We start from the raw sequence: 22,557 nt of genomic DNA on the forward strand, positions 1-22,557 counted from the left end.
GGAATGCTGATGCTTAAGGTCGCTAAAAACAAGTTTGCACGCAGTCTGATGGAAGCCAGGAGAAGTCTGGCTTCCCCCTGGTTAGCTGAAAATCCAATTCTAGCATCCACTTTTGTGTCATCGTCTCTGCTCTTGTGTTCTTGCTGGCAATTTAGTACTGAGCTGGCTTGCTTGGGAGGATCTGGATTGAGGTAAAATGCAATGACAATAGCTGCAAAGGAGCACTGTGAACTAACACACTTACTAAAGATTTTCTCCAGTCTCACCGTGATTAGTTTTGCATCTAAAATAATAAATACTGTGAGCTGTTTCCACGCATGGGCAAGAGAAATCAAAACTCAGGGCCTCAGTTCCTGGACTGTGTGGGAGGACCAGAAGCTCAGCTTTCATTTACAAGTAAAACAAAAAAAGCCACCCTTCTTGCTTCAATCAGCGATGCTATGGAGACGCTTGAGAACAAGATGTGTAACTGATTCGTCTTAAGCTACAGAGAGCTGGAAACAGCAACTCCATGCTACACAAATTACAGCCTTCATCTTTGTTGTGATGCCTGCAAATCTCCAAGGAGAGGTTACAGTGGAAAGGCCTGCAGCAAGGGTGGGTAACCTGGAGACTCCATGGGGGAGGAGCTGGGGGCCACAGACTGTCTCCCTTCAGACCTCACTGCAGCGAAGAGTCCAGGACTCATCCTGCTGGTCTTACTACACTTGATAGGAGCAACAGGTGATGCTTTTTCATGGTGTGACAGAAATGGTATATTACTTCATGAAGATCTAGGACAGTTAACTTACTAAAGGTATCATAGTATCTACCCGAACATCCATATTATCACCTCTTAGTCCATTTCAGACAATTTTTTGATGCAGTTGTAAATACAGTATAGGGTTCTTTTGTAGGTTTGTTTTAAACTAGAACAATTATTTGTCCCACCTCTGATATTTTAAATGTTCCTTTCTGGAGCTGGAAATTCACTTGCTCTTGCTTTGTCCTAATACTGAAGAACTGGAGCATAAAACTAATTGCACATAGAAAGGGACAGGATAAAATTTGTATCCGGTATTCAATCTGTGTGAGATGCAAATGAGAAGGGATACGGTAGCTACATTTTTTAAAATTTTGCCCTCTTAGATCACCGAAGTTTGAGCTTTTTGTCTGATTCACCAGCAGCCTCTTCTTGTGAGCGTTCAGCATTTCAGGGGTTGTTTATGAAAAAGCCACCATTAAAAAATAATGAGCTGCTAGTATATAAAAGCTCTCTGTGACCTGGCCACTGAAGTGAAATCACAAGGGAGTCACAGGACTGTAGCCACTGGTTTTATTACCCCGTTGGAAACAGCCAGCTTCCCAACCTGCGACCTGTTCTCAGTCACAAGGGAACTCCCCCAGAATTAAGTACAGCTGCAAGAAGTGCTGTATCCTGTGTATAACCGTAAATACTTGCATCCTGAGCATAAGGTTTTCACGTGGCTCTTCTTGCTCCAGGTGACGCAACGTTGCCCAAACCGAAGGAGGGGACAGAGGCAGTCCCAGACCTCACTGGGATTTCCCAGCAGAAGTCTCTAACATAAATGTTCTGACTAACTCTTGCTGACAGTGGGGGCAGACACGTCCTGACGGGCAGATGGAGCCTCACAAGCTGCCTGGGTTGTCATCCCTTTCCTGTATACAGATGCTATCACAGGCAACTGAAATAAAGACTACGTGGGCATGGGCACTTTAGTAAGACCTCACTCCGTGTCGCTGCTGAAGGGTCAGGTTTGCCTTCTTCCCTGTCCATGGCTTGTTGTTCCCACTGCTCCTCTTGTGGTGGCCTTTAGCTTTTGAGCTATTTGCCTGTCAGTCAGACCAGGCCACAGACCCGGCTGGAAATGGCGTAGTTTTTAATATGTTTGTGATTCAGCGAAGCATTAGATTGTGAAAAAATGAAGGAGATGCTTGAAAGAGGGAGATCATTCTGCCTCCAGACTGTGGTGATCCACATCTTTTGTATAAATGTCCCTAATCTCAGCCTGGGACTCTGACTGTCTCCTGATGTGCTCAGAAGATGTAAGGACCTCACAGACTGGTTTGTCTGTGGCTTGACACTAGGTACAGCTAAGTCTGGTATTGTAGCCATGCTATGAAAAGTGAATGGACTTCCTGGCAAAGTAAGAACTGAACTGTTTTCCCCTGCCATCCTCAGATTACCAAGATGCAGGAATTAAAAAAGGAGCAGATAAAGAAGGTCACTCCCCACCTCAGGCTCATAGCCTAATGCTTTAAAGATAAACATGAAAGGGGAACAAACAGAGAAATCAAGTGAAAGCATCTCCCTGTTAATGAAGAGTGTTTCCCCAAATTCTTTCCTATTTGCACAGATAAAAGGGCTGGGCGGGGTGGTACAGAAGCTGTCTGTGGGGCATACAGAACTTAATTATGGCCTTTCTCCTACCCTGCATTCTATTTTCAGTGCAATAAAAACTAAAGTTACAAGGCTCTACCTCTGACCATCACCTAGTTCACATAAGAGGAGGAATACGTTCCTTTTAGTTCAGCTGTGCCATACAGAAAGGACTTGCAAGGTGAACCTCAGTCCCTCAAAACCAATGCAGAACAGTGCAAAACAGCGACATTTCAAACTGTGGTCACACTTTCTTTGGACAGACATAAAGTGCAGGAAAAGGGAATGGCACATTAGGTCCCCTGATTTCATTTTGCATGCTTACAGTGAATTTTCTGGCCAGGCATTACGGCAGACATTTGGCACATGAGGAAACTGAGGCCCAGGGTGGTAGATTTACATGGGCTGAATCACACGATGAGTTGGTGTCAGACCCAGAGCTAGGAGATGGGAATTCCTGCATCCCATCTTCACCCTCAGGTCACTAATTGCCATAGCTAGGACCTGGATGAGACACTGCAAAGCTGCTCAACAGAGTGATACGTTACCAGTAAGCAAGGGAAGGATGCTCCTTCAGCGCTGGTGTTGGAAGGGCTGGCAGCTTCTTTAATTCATTCCTTACAACTTCATTGCTGAAAGAGAGTTCAAAAGGAGGATCAGGCTACAAGAAAACAACCACAATATTTGATATGACCTGACCTAGCTGGCAGGCTGCTACAGCTCTACATCTGTTCCTCCTTAACAAAAAGCAATGGGGTTTCCTTTCTCTTCTCTCTTTATTTGTTTTATGGCAGACCAGTTAACTTTTCCCTCTATTATCAAAACTGGAGAGAAGCTGTCCCAGATGGTTATGTTGAAGCATTTCTTACCAGTGACTCTGGACACACTAGTCACCATGTCACATTGCGTTGAGTGGAGTTCAACACGCTCACATAGGGAAAAGAATAAGGGGAAGAGAAAAAAGAAGAGATGCTTTCAGCTACAGAAAAACACCCTTCTTTAATGCCTACAACCTGCTGCAAAAAGTAATGATTTGCTTTCTTAGCATCACAGGTTGCTCTTAGCCTCTTGCCCCAAGGAACTGGCCTTTGCACAACGTCTTCACTGATAAGGCTCCAGCTTGAATTTAAGTCCTGCTACACAAAACCCTTCGTTCTCCTCCCTGCAATCTCCAGTGACCGCTCCGGCCAGCTGGAGCAGCATAACTGCACACCGGTGAGCAGGGAAAGCTCGTGAAATGGCAGGCAGATTCTCACAGATGAAATTAAACCGTGGGGTTTTCTCCTAGAGGTCCAAAATGCCTTCCCTTCCACTTACAAACACACATGGTATTGTGAACACACGAAAAAAAGTCCCTCAAAGTTTTGGGAAGGAAAGCAGTGCTGTTGTTACTTTTAAAATCTTAGAAATACACAGCCAAGAGGGACAGACAGGCCACTGAGGATTGCCAAAGAACTAGTATTTATTGGCTAACTTCTCAATAGCAGTTTTTTTCCTGCCTTCTTGCACCCTGCCCTTTATTCTGCAAAAAAAGCGTGGCTGTCCTGGGGCTGCAGAGGCAGATACCTCTTCCAGAGCTCCAGATTTCCCAGCCCACCGGCTTCTCCTGTAGGGCAGCAGGGCCATTAAACAGGCAGACAGGTAGTCTCGGCATCTCCAGCTGCAGACCAGCCTTCCTGCCAGGACTGCCTGAGCATTAGAGGCTCAAAGAGTCCTGGGACGTCGTCCTGAGCTTTGTTCTGGTCTCTGGGACAGTCTGTGAGATGGCTCGTAGAGATACGGTGCTGCCTCAGTTGTAAATACCTTCCCGCAGCATTTCTCCATTGGCACATCCCAGCAGCAGGCTCTGCCTGAGACCTCAGTGGGGTTGCCTTAATTGGAGTTTGCAGGTTAATTGCTAGGTTGAGCCATAGGGTGGACCACTAACATAAATCCTGGACTAGATATTTTGGGGATGCCTACAAGCATTTATTATCATGGGACCTCCCTGACAGTCAAGTCAGTAGTTTTAAAACAGGACCGTATCTTCCAGTCAAAACAAATCTACGACAGAGATGCCCAAGTATCAATCAGACTCAAATTTTGCAGTGTTTGAAGACCCACTCCTGCCTAAATCTCACGGTCAGCTGAACATCAGATCTTCCTTTGTAAGTGCAAACGCTCAAAAACTACTCCGATGTTTCCTTCCACGGCAGGTAAACATCTGCACAAGTCTGAACAAGAAGCTGCTCTGCTCCACGTTATCTGCTGATCTGGCCACTCTGCTCCGTGGTTGACAGCCCAGAAAGCAAGCTGCTGCTGTTTACCGAGTTTGCAGGATCTGCTCAGAGACATCTCCACAGCATGTACATACTCAGCTCCTATTGATTTTTTTTTGACATTATGAAAGAAACTGAAAAAAAAAACCCCACGGCAAAAAAAAAAAAAAAAAGCCAGAACAACTGGAGCACAAGCAGCGGTCCCCACCCTCAAGTGAAGACTTTCTGAGGTTGGTTTCTCATAGAAGGAAGTTGAGAAACTTCCAAAACTTTTCTGGGAAGACAGGGAGTAATTTCCAAACAGGGGCTTTCTGAGCCCAGACAACTGTCAAGTAGGACGAGATTAGCGGTGACTAACTATCTCGGAGAGGCTGGGAAAAAGGCTGAACCAGCAACGGCTCCCATGAAAGAAAGGGCTAATACCAGTCAGCTCCTTCTTCTCTGCCAGGGAGGAACAAAGCTTGCACGGCGATAAAAATAAGTCTTTAAAAAATCAGATGAAAAGTCATTCTTAGTGATGCTGTTGGATGGGATCGGTATTTCTGCTCGGTACCTAGAAAGTACCGTAAAGGTGGTGCCTCAACTTCAAAGGGTCAAATGCATTTCAGGTAATCACTTCCAGGAACAAAAAGGTATTTCATGCCCTGGTCCATATATTCACTGAGCTTCTGGCAAGAGTTGTCTCGAGACAAAAGAATTTAGGCTCCCAAAAGGATGTCAAATCAAACAGAAGGAAAAAACTAATGACATTGCATTTAACCGGTGGCCAGGAGGTCACCTTCCCTTTGGCTCCTTTTAAAACACCAAAGTCCTTCATTTTTAAAATGTTCCCAGTAGGATTACAAATGGTTTCCTACTTACTGCCTTTCCCACTTTTCCAGTGAAATATCTCGGTGTGTTTATTTTATTACTGTATTTAGAAAGTGTTTAATCCTGTCACTTGTGTTGCATTTATTTTCTAAAGTGTCTAGTCTACCTCCAGGGTTGGTATATATGGAAGGGTGCTTTTAAGGCAGATTTATTAATACAAAGGGTAAAAAGCTCCAAACACACTTTCTCCGTGTCCTCCAGACCACTTCAATCCTGCACTATGGTGGAAATTATTTAAAAGACTGAATAACAATGTGAAATGTGAACTGGGAAAGCCATCTGCGTGGGATCCTGGATGCTAGTTAGCCATCCAGAAATAGGGTTTGACTGGCTGGAGAATGGACCTCGAAAACAGCAACTCCTGAGTTCTGGTCTTAGTTCTGGCACTGCCTGTTTAATGAGTCTTGGCCACGTAAATCAGTCTCCACATCGCAGTATTTCTGTCTACACTCAAGGGTAAAGGCTTACCTAGCCATAAGCATTTTGTGAAAAACTTTTTTTTTTTTTTTTGTTTTTTTTTTTTTGTTTTTCTTTTTTTCAAACTCTCCACAAAAATTTTAAGCAAGATTGCATATGTAGCTATGGCTCAGGAGATCCATGCGCGTGTAATAACAACGATCGGTAACAAAACAAAACTGCAGGTGAAAGCTCTCAACACTTCTCGGCACAGCAATTAATCCAGCTGAATGAAGGAGGAAATGCAGAGTCAGAGATTCTCCGAATAAATGGTACCATTCGAGAGACAGTGGTTAGGATTTCCTCCACGTGGAAGAGTGCAGACTGGGTTTTGTAACCCCTTAATAAATTTTAACTGGTTAAGTGTCACGTGGCTGCACAGAAAGAAAAGAGCTTGAACCTACATTAGGTTACCATCTGCCCAAATGCTGAAATTATTACGAAATTCTACTTAACAGCAAGCTGGCTGTTGGCTTTCCTCCCTTGTTATTTTGTAGTTTGCTGGGAGATAACTCGGAGTTGAATCGAAATGTTGAATATTGTTTAACTGGAGGAAATGCAGAAATGATGGCCTAGAAGAACTAGCTGCAATATTTCAGGATTTTCTTTTATTTAGATTCCCCCTTCCCAATCTGAGGGACAAATGATTGATATATGTTATTTCCAGCTGCCTTGACACAGCGGCAGTTTAAGGCTGAGAAGCTGGAATCTCAACTTTTAAGACCAACGTTGGCATGAGTTTCCCAAAGATTTTAGTCAACATCAGACTGGCTTCTAAAGCCGGTAGGATTAATTACGGGGGAAAATCTCAACAGCAATATGCGATGCCCCACTCCCAAATAAGCCAGAGCACCAGTTTCCTTCCTCTTTGTAGGCCTAAAGAGGGTCACACCTATAGGATTTACATTTGTCTAAAGAAATGAAACTTGAAACTGCCTTTTGTCCGCCAACCAAGTGTGACTCGGTTCCCACTGACAAACAATAGCAGCTTGGGCAATAGCCTTTATATCTGTTTGCAGGATAATAACTCAGGAGCTTTACACAGGTAAATCCCGTTTCCTTGAAGTCCAAGTTTTTGTAACCAATAACAAAAAGCACAGATCAAGTCTTACGCGTCTTGTTTAACCTGAGAATCAGCTGAAGGGGGTTACCTGATAGTCCTCAATGCAGTGATATGTACCCGACTAAATGTAAAAATGTTGCAGTCTTGGCAGCTGAGGCATTTGGGGGGGTCTTAAATAATGTGAAAACCTTTCTCTGTCAATGCAGAGGACTAGAAACTTCTCAAGGAGAATAACTTTTTATTTTAAAACCTTGCTCAGCTCAAGTTCTGCCTAAATCTTTATCAACTCAGAGATGCTCCCTTTGCACAAACCTGCTAGTGAAACACTGAGTTAGGCCAGGCCACTTACACCCAGCACTGGGAAATGCTTGTCTGAGTTCATCTAAAAACGTTCAGGATCTCAGGGTTTCTGATGGATTTAGTTTTGAAATGAAACACATGTAAGAAATGGAAAAATATTTAGTCAAACTGTTTGCTATAGAGGCCAAACTGATCTGTCTGGGCTCTTGCGGTATCAAGATAGATAGGGGTGATGCAGGCTGTGTGCTCTCCAGATTTCCCAAACAGCCATTGAGACTTTTCAACAGTACTTTTCTAGATCCGGGCCAAAGAGAAACTCGCAGTCGCACAGGCCATAAATCTGATGGTGGCAGCAGACAACACAGGTGTGGAAATCTGCAGTCTGCATTCCAAGCATGTAACCCTGTAGAATGAACTTTTTTTTTTCTCCAAAAACAAAGCAGGAGTTCAGGAGTTCAGCCTTCATGCAACATACGCTGCCATGAACAATCTCTAAATCTCAGCAGCAAGGCATTCCCGATTGCAGTGCTCCTCCGTTTCAAGCAGCAGACAGTTCCATTACAAACAACATTTCAACAACAACTAACTTCAGGCGTTGAAGCCAACTTCAGTCCTACGAGAAGCCAGTCCATATGTCTCCAGCTGCAGTTCCTCTTGCTGGCCCCAGGCTCGGTTCGCCTCTCAGACTTTGCACTGCTGATACGAACAACCACACGTCTCAATGGACAAAGTCTTGACCACAGTGACCTCATGTTGACTCCGGTAGCACCTGGACCTCACCCAGCACATAAACCTCTGTCAGTACACATTACAGGGGAGACACTGGACAGGCATCCCCGGAGATGCTAAGTTTGCTCCTACAACATAGACGGTCATGAAACAGAATTATAGAACATCCTGAGTTGGAAGGGATCCACAAGGATCATTGAGTCCAACTCCTGGCTCCACACAGGACCGCCCAAAAATCAGGCCATGTGTCTGAGAGCGGTGTCCAAACGCTCCTTGAACTCCAGCAGGCTCGGTGCCATGACCACTGCCCTGGGGAACCTGCTCCAGTGCCTGACGCCCTCTCAGTGAGAAAACTTCTCCTGATGTGCAATCTGAACCTCAGGGTAGGATTGTTCATCACTCCTCCAAGAAGAGGCTTTAAACTCCATTAATGTGGCAGATTGCTTTGCCTCCAAAACCCATTTATAAGATAAGATCCCTAGCATTGTCAGCAAGTTGTTATTATGACAGCATTTCTCTGCTTGCCTTGGCCATAAGAATTCCCCCTTTCACTGAAAACCTTTGAGATCCACAGGTGAAAAGGAGTAAAAGCTAACTGTTTTAATGGTGATGGTGATGATCAGCACACCAGCGTGGAGGAAGCAGTTAATACCATCTGTTGTGGTATCTCCTGTGCTCTCAAGGCAATGCACTTTGATAAACTAAACCATTCCTTTTACAAGGGGCACCAAAGATGCATGCTTTCCACTGGCTATTTCTACTTCAGGTCTGGAAAGAGATAAATGAAAACAAAATGTCCTCTCAGTCCTATTATTTCAGCCATCTGATTCCTTTCTGTACTGAGGTTCGTAGCCTGAACATACACAGTTTGGGTGTGTTTTTATCATGTCCAAGTTATTCTGAGAAACTTAAAATATTTTTCCTCCTAGCAAAACCAATGGAAGATGTGGTTTATCACAGATTTGAGCAGAACAGATTCGGCCCAGCTCTTCTGGGCTGAGCGTGTGGCAGTGCGTAGAAAACCACACCGAAAAGTAAAAGAGCCATGTGTACTGCAGCGTTCCCTATCTAAACACTGCTGATAACTGAGTTATTTAAAACTGGATGGAACTGAAAGATGAAGCAAGATTGGGCTTGCGCTTCTGTGGTCAGACGCATGTCAGGATTTTGCGAGTTCATTAAGGTTCTGGGAAAAGATAAGGCGGGATTTTAAACTTCCTTTTTAGCAAGGGTTATGTTATGTCATCTCAGATTCCACGATGAACAGGCAATATTTGCAATCCCTTTTCACTGATTTGTCTGCATTTCAGTGGGCTATAAGTCCCAGTTCACCACAAGATGGGACTTTATTTTTATCTGATCAGTGTGTTATTCACAATCTTCTGTGTGTGTGCAGAGTACCGTTACACTCCTCCCAGCGTATCTCAATGCTGACAAAAAAAGATACCTCTTCAGGATCATCTGGCAATCAGCCTCACTGCCTATTCACTGGTGTTTTTTTTTCCTCTGAAACCAACTTCAGTGGATATTGTGGTCTTCCAGCTGCACTCAGTTTTAGGTCAGCAAAAAATAATATATGGAATAATAATATATGTGAAATGCTTAGCACAGACAGTTGTCCTAGGCTTCAGGATGAGGAACTTTCATGTTTCTCACATGTGGCATCAAACAGCCATCTGACCTTTGCGTGCTACTAATGCATAACTGACAAATGTTGTCAACTTGAATGAAAATTCGTGGGCATTTCATTAATAGTCCCCTGAAACACCAACCACAGTCACCTCTTTGAATATCTTACAGCACTTCTAAAGATTTGGATGAAGGGATAGCAGAAGTTATTTAAATTTAAATTTAGAAGTCATTTAAATTCTGATTTTGAGAACTCAGTCCAAATTCAAGCTGAAATATCAATTAGTGATGGAATTTTAATGTTGTCCCTGGCTAGATCCGCGATATAACAGTGATTGTAGAGTCATTTCCTCAGTAATTTCCTTCTGAAGACTAGTCTATTTCCTGAACTTCGTAGGCATATAAAGAGATTTGTCAACAAAAAAGACACAAACAATGCTGTTTGCAAGGGCATGGTCTGGTCAAAGGCTGTGTTTTGTGAAGAAATGATTTAAGGAAATACAACGTCTATGCTGGCGAAGCATTCCTGTTGCTACACACCTACAACTCAGTCACATCACTCACATGGCGATTTCACCAGATTCATAACCACAACACACAACGACAGAAAACTTTTAAGGTCACCTACCTTGAAAAATCTCCCTTTGCTTCCTGCAAAATGAGGGATAAAAATAAGTAAGTCATCAAAAATAGAAAAAAAAAAAAGAAAAAAGAAAACTACTGTTCAAGATTTTCCATTTGCAAAATTCATTTAGCAGCAATTTCCTGTTGTAACTGACTCCTTATGTATTTTCTGGAACCAGTCTCTACTGTCAAGTGCCATGCCACATGTGGTGAGCTGGTTAGATTAACAAACAAAGGGTTTGCCTAATACAGTGGACAAATGATTCCTCATCCTGCTGGTGGATACCCAAGAAGCTACAGGAAATAATGCTAGTAAATAAGTAATTATTTTGGTCAACATGGATGCTATATTACTAGAAGATCTCTGAAGTCTCAGTGGTTTTGCAGCCCCTGGGAAACCCCGACTCTTTTTACAAGTAGTCTGGCTATTTCCTATCAAGCAGATTTTCAGAAAGCTTGCTCTCAGTTTTCAAGGGGATGCAAAACTCAGGATTCCCTAACTCCTTGCTGGGTGTTTGGGGGAGTATTTAGCTCCCTTACTTAAATATATAGACATTTCTATTAGATTACAGCCTGATGTAAGGGTTGGGTCATGTTTTACTCCAATAGTTAGATCAGTATCTCAGTCTTACTGGGTATCTGGCAAACCCTCAAAACCTTGTGAGCTCCCTCTTTAATATACGTTTTGCATTTTCCATGGGCAATATACATTTCATATGAAATATGTTAAGCATCTTACTTGCTGACAGCTACACACAAAGCGTAGTGCAATACTGTACTTTGTAACTGGTCAGTAATGGAATTTCTGCAGTGAGGGAGTTTCCACTGCCAAGAGGACTGAGTTTTGCATTCAGGTTTTGTATATCCACCCGCAAAACCTGTCAGCCCATGTTCAGTGGTGCTGCAGTCCTCAGGCTGGGGTAAAATTCAGGGCTTTGGTGGTACTTTAATTTGTTCTGGTACCACAACAATTTGAAATAAGGCTGCACTTGATTTCTGACAGTCCTTTAGTATCTTCCCATCTCCCTCTGAGTGAACTGAAGGGCAGACAAGCTCTCCTGTGGTTCATAGGAAGGAATCCTTGAACATATCATAATTATAGTACAGCACAGAGAAAAAAAACAAAGGATATGCCCTGGCCTGCACAGGGATGAGCATACTGAATTCAAAAACAATTTTGTAGGGTAGATTCTCCATACTTCAGCCCTTTGACCTAAATGCTGCAGTGAGGAGTAAGACAAAATGCTGTATGATCCATCTTGTTTTGCAGGGATCCCGTCACAAACACGGGCTGTAGTAATTTCTGGTTACAGCCAGCAGGGGTGTGGCTTGTTTGGACTGTTTTCATGAAGTTACACATCAAACTACTACAGGAATACATGTAACATCCTGTGTTTGTGATGAGAAACAATCGCAGCAGCAAGGGTTACAGCGGCAGATCTGGATCTGGGCGTACAATTACTAAGCGCTCAAGTTATTCATTAGGATGAGCAGACAATAGATTCATAACCCTATTGCTGCTTCTCACAATAAGCTTGTTGTTTGATGTCTATTCCCCCAACAGCCAATATGCAATTTCTGTAATGTGCTTTTAATTGAGTCCCCCGTCCTGACTCTCTCGCTCCATTTTTGTCACATAAAATGATCTTAATGAAGATTCAAATCCCTACTCATTAATTGCTTCCATAACACGAAAGTGCTATGGAAGTGCAAAGCGTTATTTATTAGTGCAGTCTGGTGAGGTGCCTTGTCTGCTTACATGGATCCGCACAGCTTCACGCTGATGGGAAAAAATTTAAAATCTACACTAAGAAAGGGGAACAAGAATCATCTGACAGTTATGTCTGATCTGTTCCCACAGCCATGCTCATAAATGTGATCTTTCATTAACCCCTCCCACCTCCGCTACTCTGAAAAGGTTCCTCTTTGTGAAGCAGATATTTACCAAACCCTGCTGGTAACTCGCCCTCTGACCCTTCCCCTCTTCCTGAAGAGGGAAATGCAAAGATAATATTTGTTTCTGGAGAAGTGTTTTTGGAAAATCTTTAAGCCCTTCTGCCCACGCTGGAAAATACAGACAGTTGTATATACATAAGGTTATGGAGATCATCAGAGGGAGGAGTTCCACTGGGAAAACAAATGCAGCTGAAGTCAGTGGAGAGGAACCCACTGGATACAGATTTCACCCAGGAATCTCATTCATCACTTAGATTTTCTCAGGCTTTACATCATATCCCAGGGTGGTGGCTGTCTGTGTTAACACAGCATAATATGCATTTATGTAAGCAAAATGCTGGGCAGTGGCATCTGCTTCACATGTGGAGTGTTCTGGTTTGAGAGCCTTCTGTACCTATTTTGTGTTGGTATAAATGATGGAAAAGCTGTGTAAAGACAACTTTCACAGCTCATCTGCTGAAAAGTCTTTAAGTCTTGAGGTCGTCCTCACTGCAAACCTGTCAGGAGCTGAAGGTTGCATGCATCCAAACCTCAGTCACACAGAGGAATCTCCCCTTTGGTTCACAGGGACTCTGAGACTCCTGTACTTTGGGGAGTCCCCGTGCTTCTGTACAGCCATTTTGGATTCTACAAGTCAAAAGACTCAATGCACATGAGGAAGCATCAAGCAAGAGAAGGCTGGTGCTTACCTGCAAGATGTAGGCAGCTAGTTCAAACACCACTTCACTGTCAACCTCGATGAGTTCCTTGAAGGGTGAAGAAAACAAAAAAGAAGAAGAAGAGAGCTCAGTGAGTTTGAGTTCCTACAAGAACGTGCATCTCCTACTGCAAGGTGAAGCATGTGGTGCCAGTTTTCTCCCCTGGCCAGGCTTCAAAGCAGTGATCCTGGAGACCAAAGTGAAGCTGAACCTGCTCACTCTTATGCAGAGAAATACAAATATTCAGTGTGATGGCCTGGAAAATGAAGCATAGCTGGATGTGGCATGAAGGGATTCCTTGGGAGGAGGAAGGAGAAAGCAGGTGGAAGGGGGAGGATCAGGGTCTTTTTTATTTTCATGTATCATTTAGTGAAAGGTAGTCTGGGGAATACATTTTGTTCTCCCCCAAATACCACCTGTGTGTTGTGTCAAAGCCCTTGCAGAACTTCTCTGGCCCTTGTCCACTGTAAGCTCACAGAAAAAAAAGCCATATTGCCTCTAACAGGATGGGAGCTCTGGTTTTGGCCCCTTCATGCCATGAGCACAGGGGCTGAAGTTGCTTTGAGAATGACCCATGAAAGCAAATCTTTTGGCAGATCTTCACTCTATAGGATCTGGCCCCTGACGAAAGTAATCTTGGAGGGTCAGGCGAAATTGTGAGCATTTTGCTTGGACACCAGAGTCACAAGGACACCGATGGCCCTATCTGATCCCTTCAGGGTTCTTCTGCTGTGTGGTCTGTGTACTGCTTCATCTAAACGTGTGGGATGCAGACACCAAAAATGCTTGGGATGGGAGGCAGGAGCATTGATCCCATGGCCAAGTGTGCTCTTCCCAAGTCTCTGGTCCCAACCAATGTCGGCTTTTGGGAAGACAGTGAGCTTTTACTTGGATAATGCTTAGACATCAATTATACAACTAGGTCTCCGATGTGGCCACATACACTGGGTCCCTGCTCAGCTTCCTCCTGTGGTGGATTTTCTGTTGTATTTATTTAAACTGCTGTTTTTAATATTTTATTTCATCTGGCAAGAAGTGAGTTATCTAAACATAGATCACGGCTGTGATCCGTGCTCCAGCCAAGTCAGGGCCGCACCTCATTTACAAGCCACAATCGCGTTGGTTCGTCTCTGGCAAAATCAAAAACAAAGAGAACAAAACAGAGGATAAGATCCAGGTGTCCTTGGCTTCTACCGGTGCCAGCTTTTTAAAATAAGCACTTCCCTCACCTCCTGCACGATCACTCCCTGGGGAGTGAAGCTCAGCTCTGCTACAGGCGATTAACACACCTTCCCCAGCTCGGCTAAACCGTGATTCACACAGGCACCTGCACTACCCTGTGCGTGTGCCAAGGGAAGCAGCCGGTGCATGATACAGTTGCAGACGAGGCCAGGCTGGGGCATTTGGGCATGTCCCACAGCAAGGGGCAATGCAGAGAACCAGAGTGCCTGATCTTCCACTCTCCTTGATGCACTGGGCATCGCGGGGATGAACCAGCCCCTGCAACCACATGTTGATGTTGTGGCAAGTCTGTACTAGTAGGTAGAATGGGCCAGGGCCCATTCTCTGGCCCTAAGGGTACACAGCACAGTAAACCTCATGACTAAACACTTTTCTTCCCTCCCCCAGTCCCAAACAGAGTTAGCTTAAGTACATTGCCTCTCAGGAACAGGTGCTCGTGCCTGGACAATGCCCCAGCAATGCCCGGGTCAGGGCTAGTTGGCACCCATACCAGAGAGTGTTTTTAATTAAACACCATGACTGGTAGAGGGACAGCGTCCAACGCCAAGCCCTGCCTGTTTGGTAGTACAAATGTGGCTTGGCCTTTCTGGGCAACATTGGCTGTGCTGGCCCCATGCAAGGGTTTGGGTATGTGGGTCAATTGCATGACCCACAGGAGCAGCACAGTACCCAACACAGAGCCAGCTGGCAGCCCAAGGGACCAGCTGCCCCACACTAAACAGGCCACAGCTTTCTTTTCTCCCAACACGAGCAGTCCTATATTTGAGGGTGTGTGCCTGGAGAATCAATGGGGGACGGCTTGATGTACAAACACAGTGTTACTACACATCCCATACACAGTATGGCCCTTCCTGGAAGCAGGGGAACCAGGGATGAAGCCATGTGTGAGAAGTCCGTCGAGGAAACTTTTTGTGCTACAAGGAAGGAACTTGCAAGACCTGCTAGTTGTAGGGATGGCAAGCACTGAATCCCCCTTTCTATACCTGTTGGATCCCTTCATGCTGCCTGGATGTTCGCTCTGCATCTGAGCAGAGACCTTGTAACCAACTTTCAAATTCAGCGCCTTTTTTAATAACACAGCACAGCTTAGTGTGGCTGGAAGTCAGACGGGGAAGGACTCGCGTGGGAGACTGGGAATCCAGCAGGACTATTTTTGAATAGAGACGACAGTCAGCTTGAATGTGCAAAGTAATGGTTTTGGGAGAGGTCAGACTAAAATAGACCAACCTAGATCTGTAGGCACTTTTTTCCTCTTTTCTTTTTTTTTTTTCTTTTTTTTTTTCTTTTTTTTTTTTTTTTTTTCTATTTTCCGTCTTCTTATTAAGCTTTCTCCAAAAAAAGAACAACAGCGTAAGCTTTTCCTGGCAACACTCCAAAAAGGAACTTTCCCCGGGAACCAAAATGTGATGCTCACTGAGCTTGTTGCTGGAGAGGGCTGACTAAGCACATGTAATTGCAGCTTTGCCAGAGAGCAGAGCTCTGCTCAGCTCAGCTCAGCAACTCCATCCCTTCCCTGGTGCTGGAAAAGAAGAAGAAAAAAAAAAAAAGGTATTTTCTGGCTTCCTGCATCTTACCCTGCATTTTAGGATGTGAATATTTAGTCCCTGCATTTTAGGATATGCAGGTATCAGGAAGTGAGGCCTCAGATTTGGTGTAAGCAGTTCACTTAGCAGGTCACAAACCTGTTCAGGGTTGTGGGACAGTAGCACAATCACTCTGTGACTACAGGTTTCTCCTCCTGCTTCTTCCTCCTGACAGACAGATGTGAGTTATGAGGAACGGCCCCTACCAGCACAGGGAGAGGCATGAGGGATCCTGCCAGGGAATCCTAGCTGCCGTAAAATCTCTCCCATATGCACAGCCATATGCAGCCAAGCATCTGCTGCAGCAACTCTTGGACCTGGTTATTTTTTGGACCCTTCCTTTTGGACCTGCGTGTTTGGCTTGTGGCACAGAGGCTCTGCTGCTGTGGGGTGGTGGAGGAAGGCTGTGCCAGGAACCCTTATCTCCAGCACACGGCCTCGCAAAGGGTAGCTGTGAGTTATCCTCCTGGTGACAACAGGCTGGTGTTTTCGCCAGGACTATTTTTGGCACAAAAAAAACATTTCTCCGTGCTGGCTTGCTACAACGTGGTCCTCCGTACACAGGCACCACCCCTCGGTCGCTCACAAACGCACTCACATGCTCACTCTTCCAACCAACAAACTCCCAGTCACACTCACACACACAGACTCATATACCTCCCTCACAAGTCACGCTCTCACACACAGAGAATCATATACATCCCTCACACTTCCACACTCACCCTCCTGCAGACACAAAATCTCACAAAGTTACTGTCACACACACACGTCGTCACACATGGTAAGCACCCCTCAGATGCTCAACCCCCCCTCGCACACACACACAAACTCACACTTTCCTTACACACGTACAGTCTCACAAACACGTTTATTTACACACTGCCTCAGATTCACGCCCGGGCACATTCACTACCATTCCCCCGTCCCCAGCCCAGAAGATGGCGCCCGCCCGCAGCCCGCGCAGCCGCTGCCGCCCTCTTTGGGCGGGAAGCGCGAACGACGCTTTTTGAGCACAAAATCAAGATTTTTCCTTCTAAATACCAACCGCTTTTTCATTTTAAGAGCTGCAGATTTCCTCCTGTCAATCACGAGAGCTATTTGGAGGGGGGTTTTACCTCAGAACCTCAAAGTCCAGAGATGAAACTCAAGCATGCAGCTTTCAAGGGGATTTGTAACTTGGGGACGGAGGTTTGGGGGCATCACAACGCCAACTGCTCTTTCAGAGCTTCACTTTTCTTATTTCCAGCCAAAATTCAGCCCTAGTTTGTTTATACCACCTGCTGCTGCAGCTCCCAAAGCCTTTCTCTGAACCTCTCCTGCCATTTGCAATGAGCGGTGGTACCAGCCAGACAACTCACCTTCTCCTTATTTTCTGTAGACATGGGGGTATTTGTATTTACTTCTGCAGTCAATGCAGATTGGGGCAGGGGATGCAGACCCAAGTGTCTCAGACCACCCTAGTGCCATCCTGAGTGCCCAGAGTCCTTACCTTGTAGATGCAGGACTTGGCGTTCAAGAAAAACAGCTCGATGGTGGCATTGTCCTTCAGATAGGAGATGCTTTCAATGTAGAACCTGAAAGGAGAAAAGCTAGAGGTGAGACATATGGGCGAACCAAGGCAGAACATGAAAATGTACTAATCACATGAAAATATGTGGTCGATGGAGTCGTGATGTGTATACTGAAAATGAAGTTTCTTTGTGACAGAGACGTCATTTGTTGACAAAAGAGGCTCGTGCGTGCTATAGGACATGAGCACTCAACACCACCCAAGACATACTGAAGCAACTGAATCATCAAGTGGTTTATTTTGTTTCTAAGTAGCTCTTTGTTTTATGTTTATACTTTAAATAATCCTTTATTCTGTTTGTTTGCAAACTCCCCTTCATTCTTCATCACACTTTGGCACTTTTTCTTTGCCCCTTTACTCAACCTATCCATTTTTGTGCTGTCGATCTGCCACGCATAAAATGTTCATTGCCAGAAATCCACTTCTGTGTTTCCTCTCTGTCCACTTCAGCTCTTCATACAGCACATTTTATAATGGCTTTTATATTTTTTTTTGTGGGTAGCATGCAACATCTATAATTACAGAGTAATTAACCAGCAGTAGTTAAGGACCTCGCACAATTTAACAGTACCATGTGTAGCGATGCTGGGGATGACAATAATCAATTCTTTTAGCGGAGTGAGATGACTTCTCAGAACTCGGTAAAAAGCTGCCCAATCCAAACCCTACATGTCCAAAAAACCCACTCTATTGCATTGACTGATCACCCTAAATATTTGCAAATACACTGAAAGTTCATTGAATGTATGAAAGATCCTTTGGCAGTGAACTCTGAGTTTTGCCATCAGCTTGAATAGACTCCGGCCCTTAATTCTGCTTTGTGATCTTTTGGGGTAAAAATCCAAGGATAAAAATAAGTGCAAGATATATCATCAAATTTAAAAACAAGCCGTTACATATGAGTATGATGTATGCTTTTAGGATTCCTGTAGTAACAGAGAAAGCCTATTCAGGTAGTGATTAAGGTAAATTTTGCATTTAGTTAGTGTTTCAAGTGAGGAAAAAAAACCCACCCATCTATCTGCCCACTCTGTTTCAGAGTGATCTTTAAGTTTCAGTACAGTGGCAGCAATGTTCCTTACATAAATTCCAGTACTATCGTGCATTGTCAGAGGCAATCAGAATAGGGAAGGTGCCAGGGAAATGCTGTCTGTATTAGGAACGTAAAAAACCCAAAGAGATACCTTAGAAATCTGGGTAGAGATGCGGAGTCCAGTTACAGAGAAATCTTACTCCGTGACCCCGCTGTGTGGGAGTGAAGCTATGAGACCTGCTGAAACTCTTGGGGCTTCACACAGGCATTAAAGGGATTGTCTGTGTTCAGTTGTTTGCAGAATTGAGGGCCTTAAATGTAACCTTCTCAGGGCTAAAGGTCAAAGCTTCGTAGTGCTCCTAGGTGTCTTCTGAAGACCCTTCAAAACAGTTTATTTCCTGACAAGTACAACCAACTCCATACTCGAATGAAATATTTTGAGCTCTTTTATGTTCATCTGCTGAGGTGCTCCTGCAATTGCCCACCCTCCTCCCCCTCCAGAACAGTTCAAATGAGAATTTTTTTAAAAAGGAAAATAAGAAAGAAAACGTTGGAACGGAGGGATCATCAAGCACAAAAATTCAACTTTATTTTATTTTTATTTATTTTTTTTGTTTCCACTGGGTTTCACCTCCTGTCCTTGAAACTTTTTTTTTTTTCTTTTTTTTCTTGGCAAATAAAAATATACTTGGCTTCAGAAATGCAACAAAGCTGCTGCATTAAAAAGGCACCTTCTTGCTAGGTCTGCTCCCTGAGTGCATCTGGCTTTCCATCTGCTGAATTCATGGAGAAAAATGAGAATCTTACACCTACTATGATTCATGAAGAACCTCCTCTGCTTATCAGCACTACCAGTTCTCTCCAAGTTGTGATGGTCAGATCTTTAATTCCAGGGTCAGAAAAAAGAGGGAACATTTACTCTATTTTCAAATCCCGGTGAAGGTTAGCAGAAACATACTTTTTTGTTTGTTTCATCAGTGGATCAAATGAGACCATCCTCATCATCACTAGAGGGCAATATTGCATTTTCTTTATGCTGCACGGATCTTTCCCAAGGCTTTCCACATAGACACATGCCCAGATCATTTTCTGTACAAAATTGAGTCTCTCTGAGCGCAGAGCCTGCACATGATACTTCATCTTCAACAAGAAAACACAATTCTCAAGTGATCTCCGGGGTGGAGAGTGTGCAGGGGAGCTACTGGCTCTCACACATGCACCCAGGCAAATACAAAGCATGTGCACCAGGAAATTGGTGCTACTTAAAGGAAAACAGATTTACGGAGAGTACTCTTATGGGATTTGTTGTGTGGCAAGCTCAGAAAACCCGAACTGGAGCAGACTGCCTTGAATTCACAGCCTGAAAGACCTGTTTTTTTTCGCACTGATTGTGAGTCTGTCAGACCTCCTCCTGTTACCACCTTTTCCAAATACGGCGAAGGAAACCGCGGTTTAAAATGACCCATGTCAGCGCCTAAGGAAGCAGGCAGAAAGATCCAGCTGCTAAGGCAATGAACCAAGCAAGAGATCTGGGTTAAATTCCTGACTCTGACACAGGTTTCCTTCATGACCTTCTGCAAATCATGTTGCTGTTTGGGACTGTTGTGCCATGTTTGGAAAATACTCCTCCCTCCTTTGACCCCCCGTGTCTGTTTTGCCTATTAAGATTATAAGCCCATTCCTATTGCACGTAGGGGCAACTATTAGATTTCTGTCGAGGACTCCCTGGGGAGCAGCATTCCTCCATGTGCTCTGAAGCTGATATATCCAGGAAATAATGGACGGGCTGGTCAGAGATGCAGACAGTACCATGTGTCTGACGCCTTAACTCTGCTACCTACAGCTCTGAGAATACAACCAACAAACAGCTTTGCCTCAAACAGCTCCGACGAGAAGTTCCCTGATAGCCAGCAACTGTTGCTATGAGAAATTAGGTGCCTTCAAGAAGGGTTAAAGCCCCACAAGATTATGTGCATGTTAAAACTAGAGAAATCAGTTTTGAAAAGGTTTCAAACGTAAAGAAGGGAGATCAGCCAAAGTTAATCTATTTCTGAGTTTCCCCTCATCTTCCCCCCCGCTCTTCCCTTGGCCCCAGTCACTTATAATTCATCAAATATATTTTCTAACCATTAATTAAATGGACCAGGGAATATTATGCTGGGTAATGAACGCAAAGTGCCTATCTTGACTGCTCCCTCTCAGCGGCAGGAAGATAATAACGAGGACTGCAGAAGGCATCTTGGAAGACTTCAGAAGCTGCAGCATCAGAGACAACTACGTTTTTCAGCTGCGAGGACATGCCGTGTGCTGATCAGATTGCTCTGCATTAAGTGTTGCTTAACTGGCAGCTTGCTCTGAGACAGCTCAAGCTCCCTCATGCCGCGATGAATGAAGATTCCCGTCGCAGCCAGCCAAGAACAGGCGTTTATGCAGAGGTGCCTGTGAGAAGCAACTGTGGAAACTCCTGATCCTGGGGTGATGGGAAGTTGGTATTGCTGTAATTTCCCCCTTGCACTATACAGATGCTCACCTTCGACTTGTAGCAGAGGGAAATGCCCAAGCCTTGACTCACCATTGAAGCAAGACAAGTGTGATGCTCTCTTGCTTTAGCAGCAGAGCTGAATTGACCAGCGCTCCCTATTTCCACACAGCAAAAGAAACAGTCGAATAAAAACTATTTAGCGTTGCCCCTAACACACAGCCCTGGACACATCCCATCAACCAGAACTTGGCCATCTCTCACCTCGCAGGGACCAGGCTCTGGGCAGTGTAATTCCCAACTGCGCTGTACAGTTGTAACATCTGAGATCACGAGCCAGTGTATTTATTTCCGAGTAGAACATGCCAAAAGATAACAGTATTTCACCGTGGCCTTAAACACAATGATATTTCAAAGCATGACCACAGCAAATGGATGTCTTATCTATCTCACGTAGATCTGCCCTGGGGCAGCGAAATCATCCTAGTTCCTGTGAAGTTTGACTCTGGTGACAGCTGGTGTAAAAGGCTTTTATCCAACAACAAAACCTTTTTTTTTTTCTTTTTCTTTTTTCTTTTTTTTTTTTTCACCAAAAAGAAACACCTTAAAATGCCCATTCTGCTGCTCCGGTGTTTTCTTACAAGGAAATTCAGAGAAAACATTGAATTGGCTTTGGAAGAGCTCAGGAAGGTTTCAACACTGTTTCACCGAGGAGCAGCATCTTCTTAAGGGGGTACCCCTGCCAGAAAAAAATGACATTGAAACTGAAGCCTAGACCTAGGACAGAGGGTCCCTCTGCCACCTGGACACTCCAGACCAGGCAAGGACAGAGCAAAGCACTCTCTTGTTACTGTCCTCTCAAGCCTCACCCTCAGAGGAAGGCTGAGGGTGGCCCCAGAGGCAGAGGAGGCAGCTGGGTGAGAGGCATGCCTCCGTGCATCCAAAGGGAGGTGAGCAGTGCCAGGCAGCGATGGGGAGGCTGAGGATGGCACTGAAGCTGCTGGTCAAGGTGACCGTGACTGATAACGGTGTGGGAGTGATTTGTGGGTGAGTTCCTGCCTTTGTGAAGAGGCAGGAGCTGGGCACACAGCGTTAGCAAGGGGGGTTCCTTTCCTTCCAGCCCTGTGATACTGCACCTGTGCAGGGAGACAAAATACCTCTCTTGGCCCTGTTATGAATAGGAAAAAAATAAATAAAACAGAATAAGAATCCCAAGCAGCTCTTCCTTCCCCTGCTAAAAATATATATTTCTTTTTTCCATGAAAATGGAAAATAAAGGGTAAATCCAGTTTTCAAGGAAAATGTCAAAATGAAGCAAAAGGATTTTGGTGGTGTTGTGTCGTCACTTTCCCCAGGGCTTCCTCCTGCCCTAGGTGGGAAATTCAGTAGGACCCAAGAGGAACGATGGAAATGGGCATTCCACGGTCCTTCCCAGCTGGCCGACCCCGTTCTGGTTAGCCCCGTGGCTCTCAGTGGGCTGTCTCTTATTTCATGATTACAAAGCGATGGCTAAAGGAGAAGACCCCTTTTTCTGCCTCATCCACCCCGGGGTCTGGCTCATTATCCCTCACTATGTCATTTAAAACCTCGGAGGATAATCTGAAAAATATGAGGCCATTTGCTAACCAGGAGAAGAAAAATCACATGCGTTGGTATAATGGACTTAAATGCAGATGTCATTATGTCC

At 44.6% G+C, this 22,557-nt stretch overlaps 1 protein-coding gene across 9 annotated transcripts in view; it reads right to left on the reverse strand.

The window, feature by feature from the left end:
* Positions 1-22,557, reverse strand: part of FRMD4A (FERM domain containing 4A) — a 359,570-nt gene that overhangs the window by 59,524 nt on the left and 277,489 nt on the right. For all 9 annotated transcript variants that reach the window (XM_040547746.1, XM_040547697.1, XM_040547738.1 and 6 more), the window contains exons 5-8: positions 17,278-17,362; positions 12,955-13,011; positions 10,314-10,336; positions 2,929-3,012 (exon numbers count right to left, since the gene is read on the reverse strand). In XM_040547746.1, the coding sequence (XP_040403680.1) occupies positions 2,929-3,012; positions 10,314-10,336; positions 12,955-13,011; positions 17,278-17,362 (249 nt within the window). The remainder of the gene's footprint in view (positions 1-2,928; positions 3,013-10,313; positions 10,337-12,954; positions 13,012-17,277; positions 17,363-22,557) is intronic.

This window comes from Cygnus olor, chromosome 1 (genome assembly GCF_009769625.2).
Source record: "Cygnus olor isolate bCygOlo1 chromosome 1, bCygOlo1.pri.v2, whole genome shotgun sequence".
Classification (NCBI taxonomy): Eukaryota; Metazoa; Chordata; class Aves; order Anseriformes; family Anatidae; genus Cygnus; species Cygnus olor.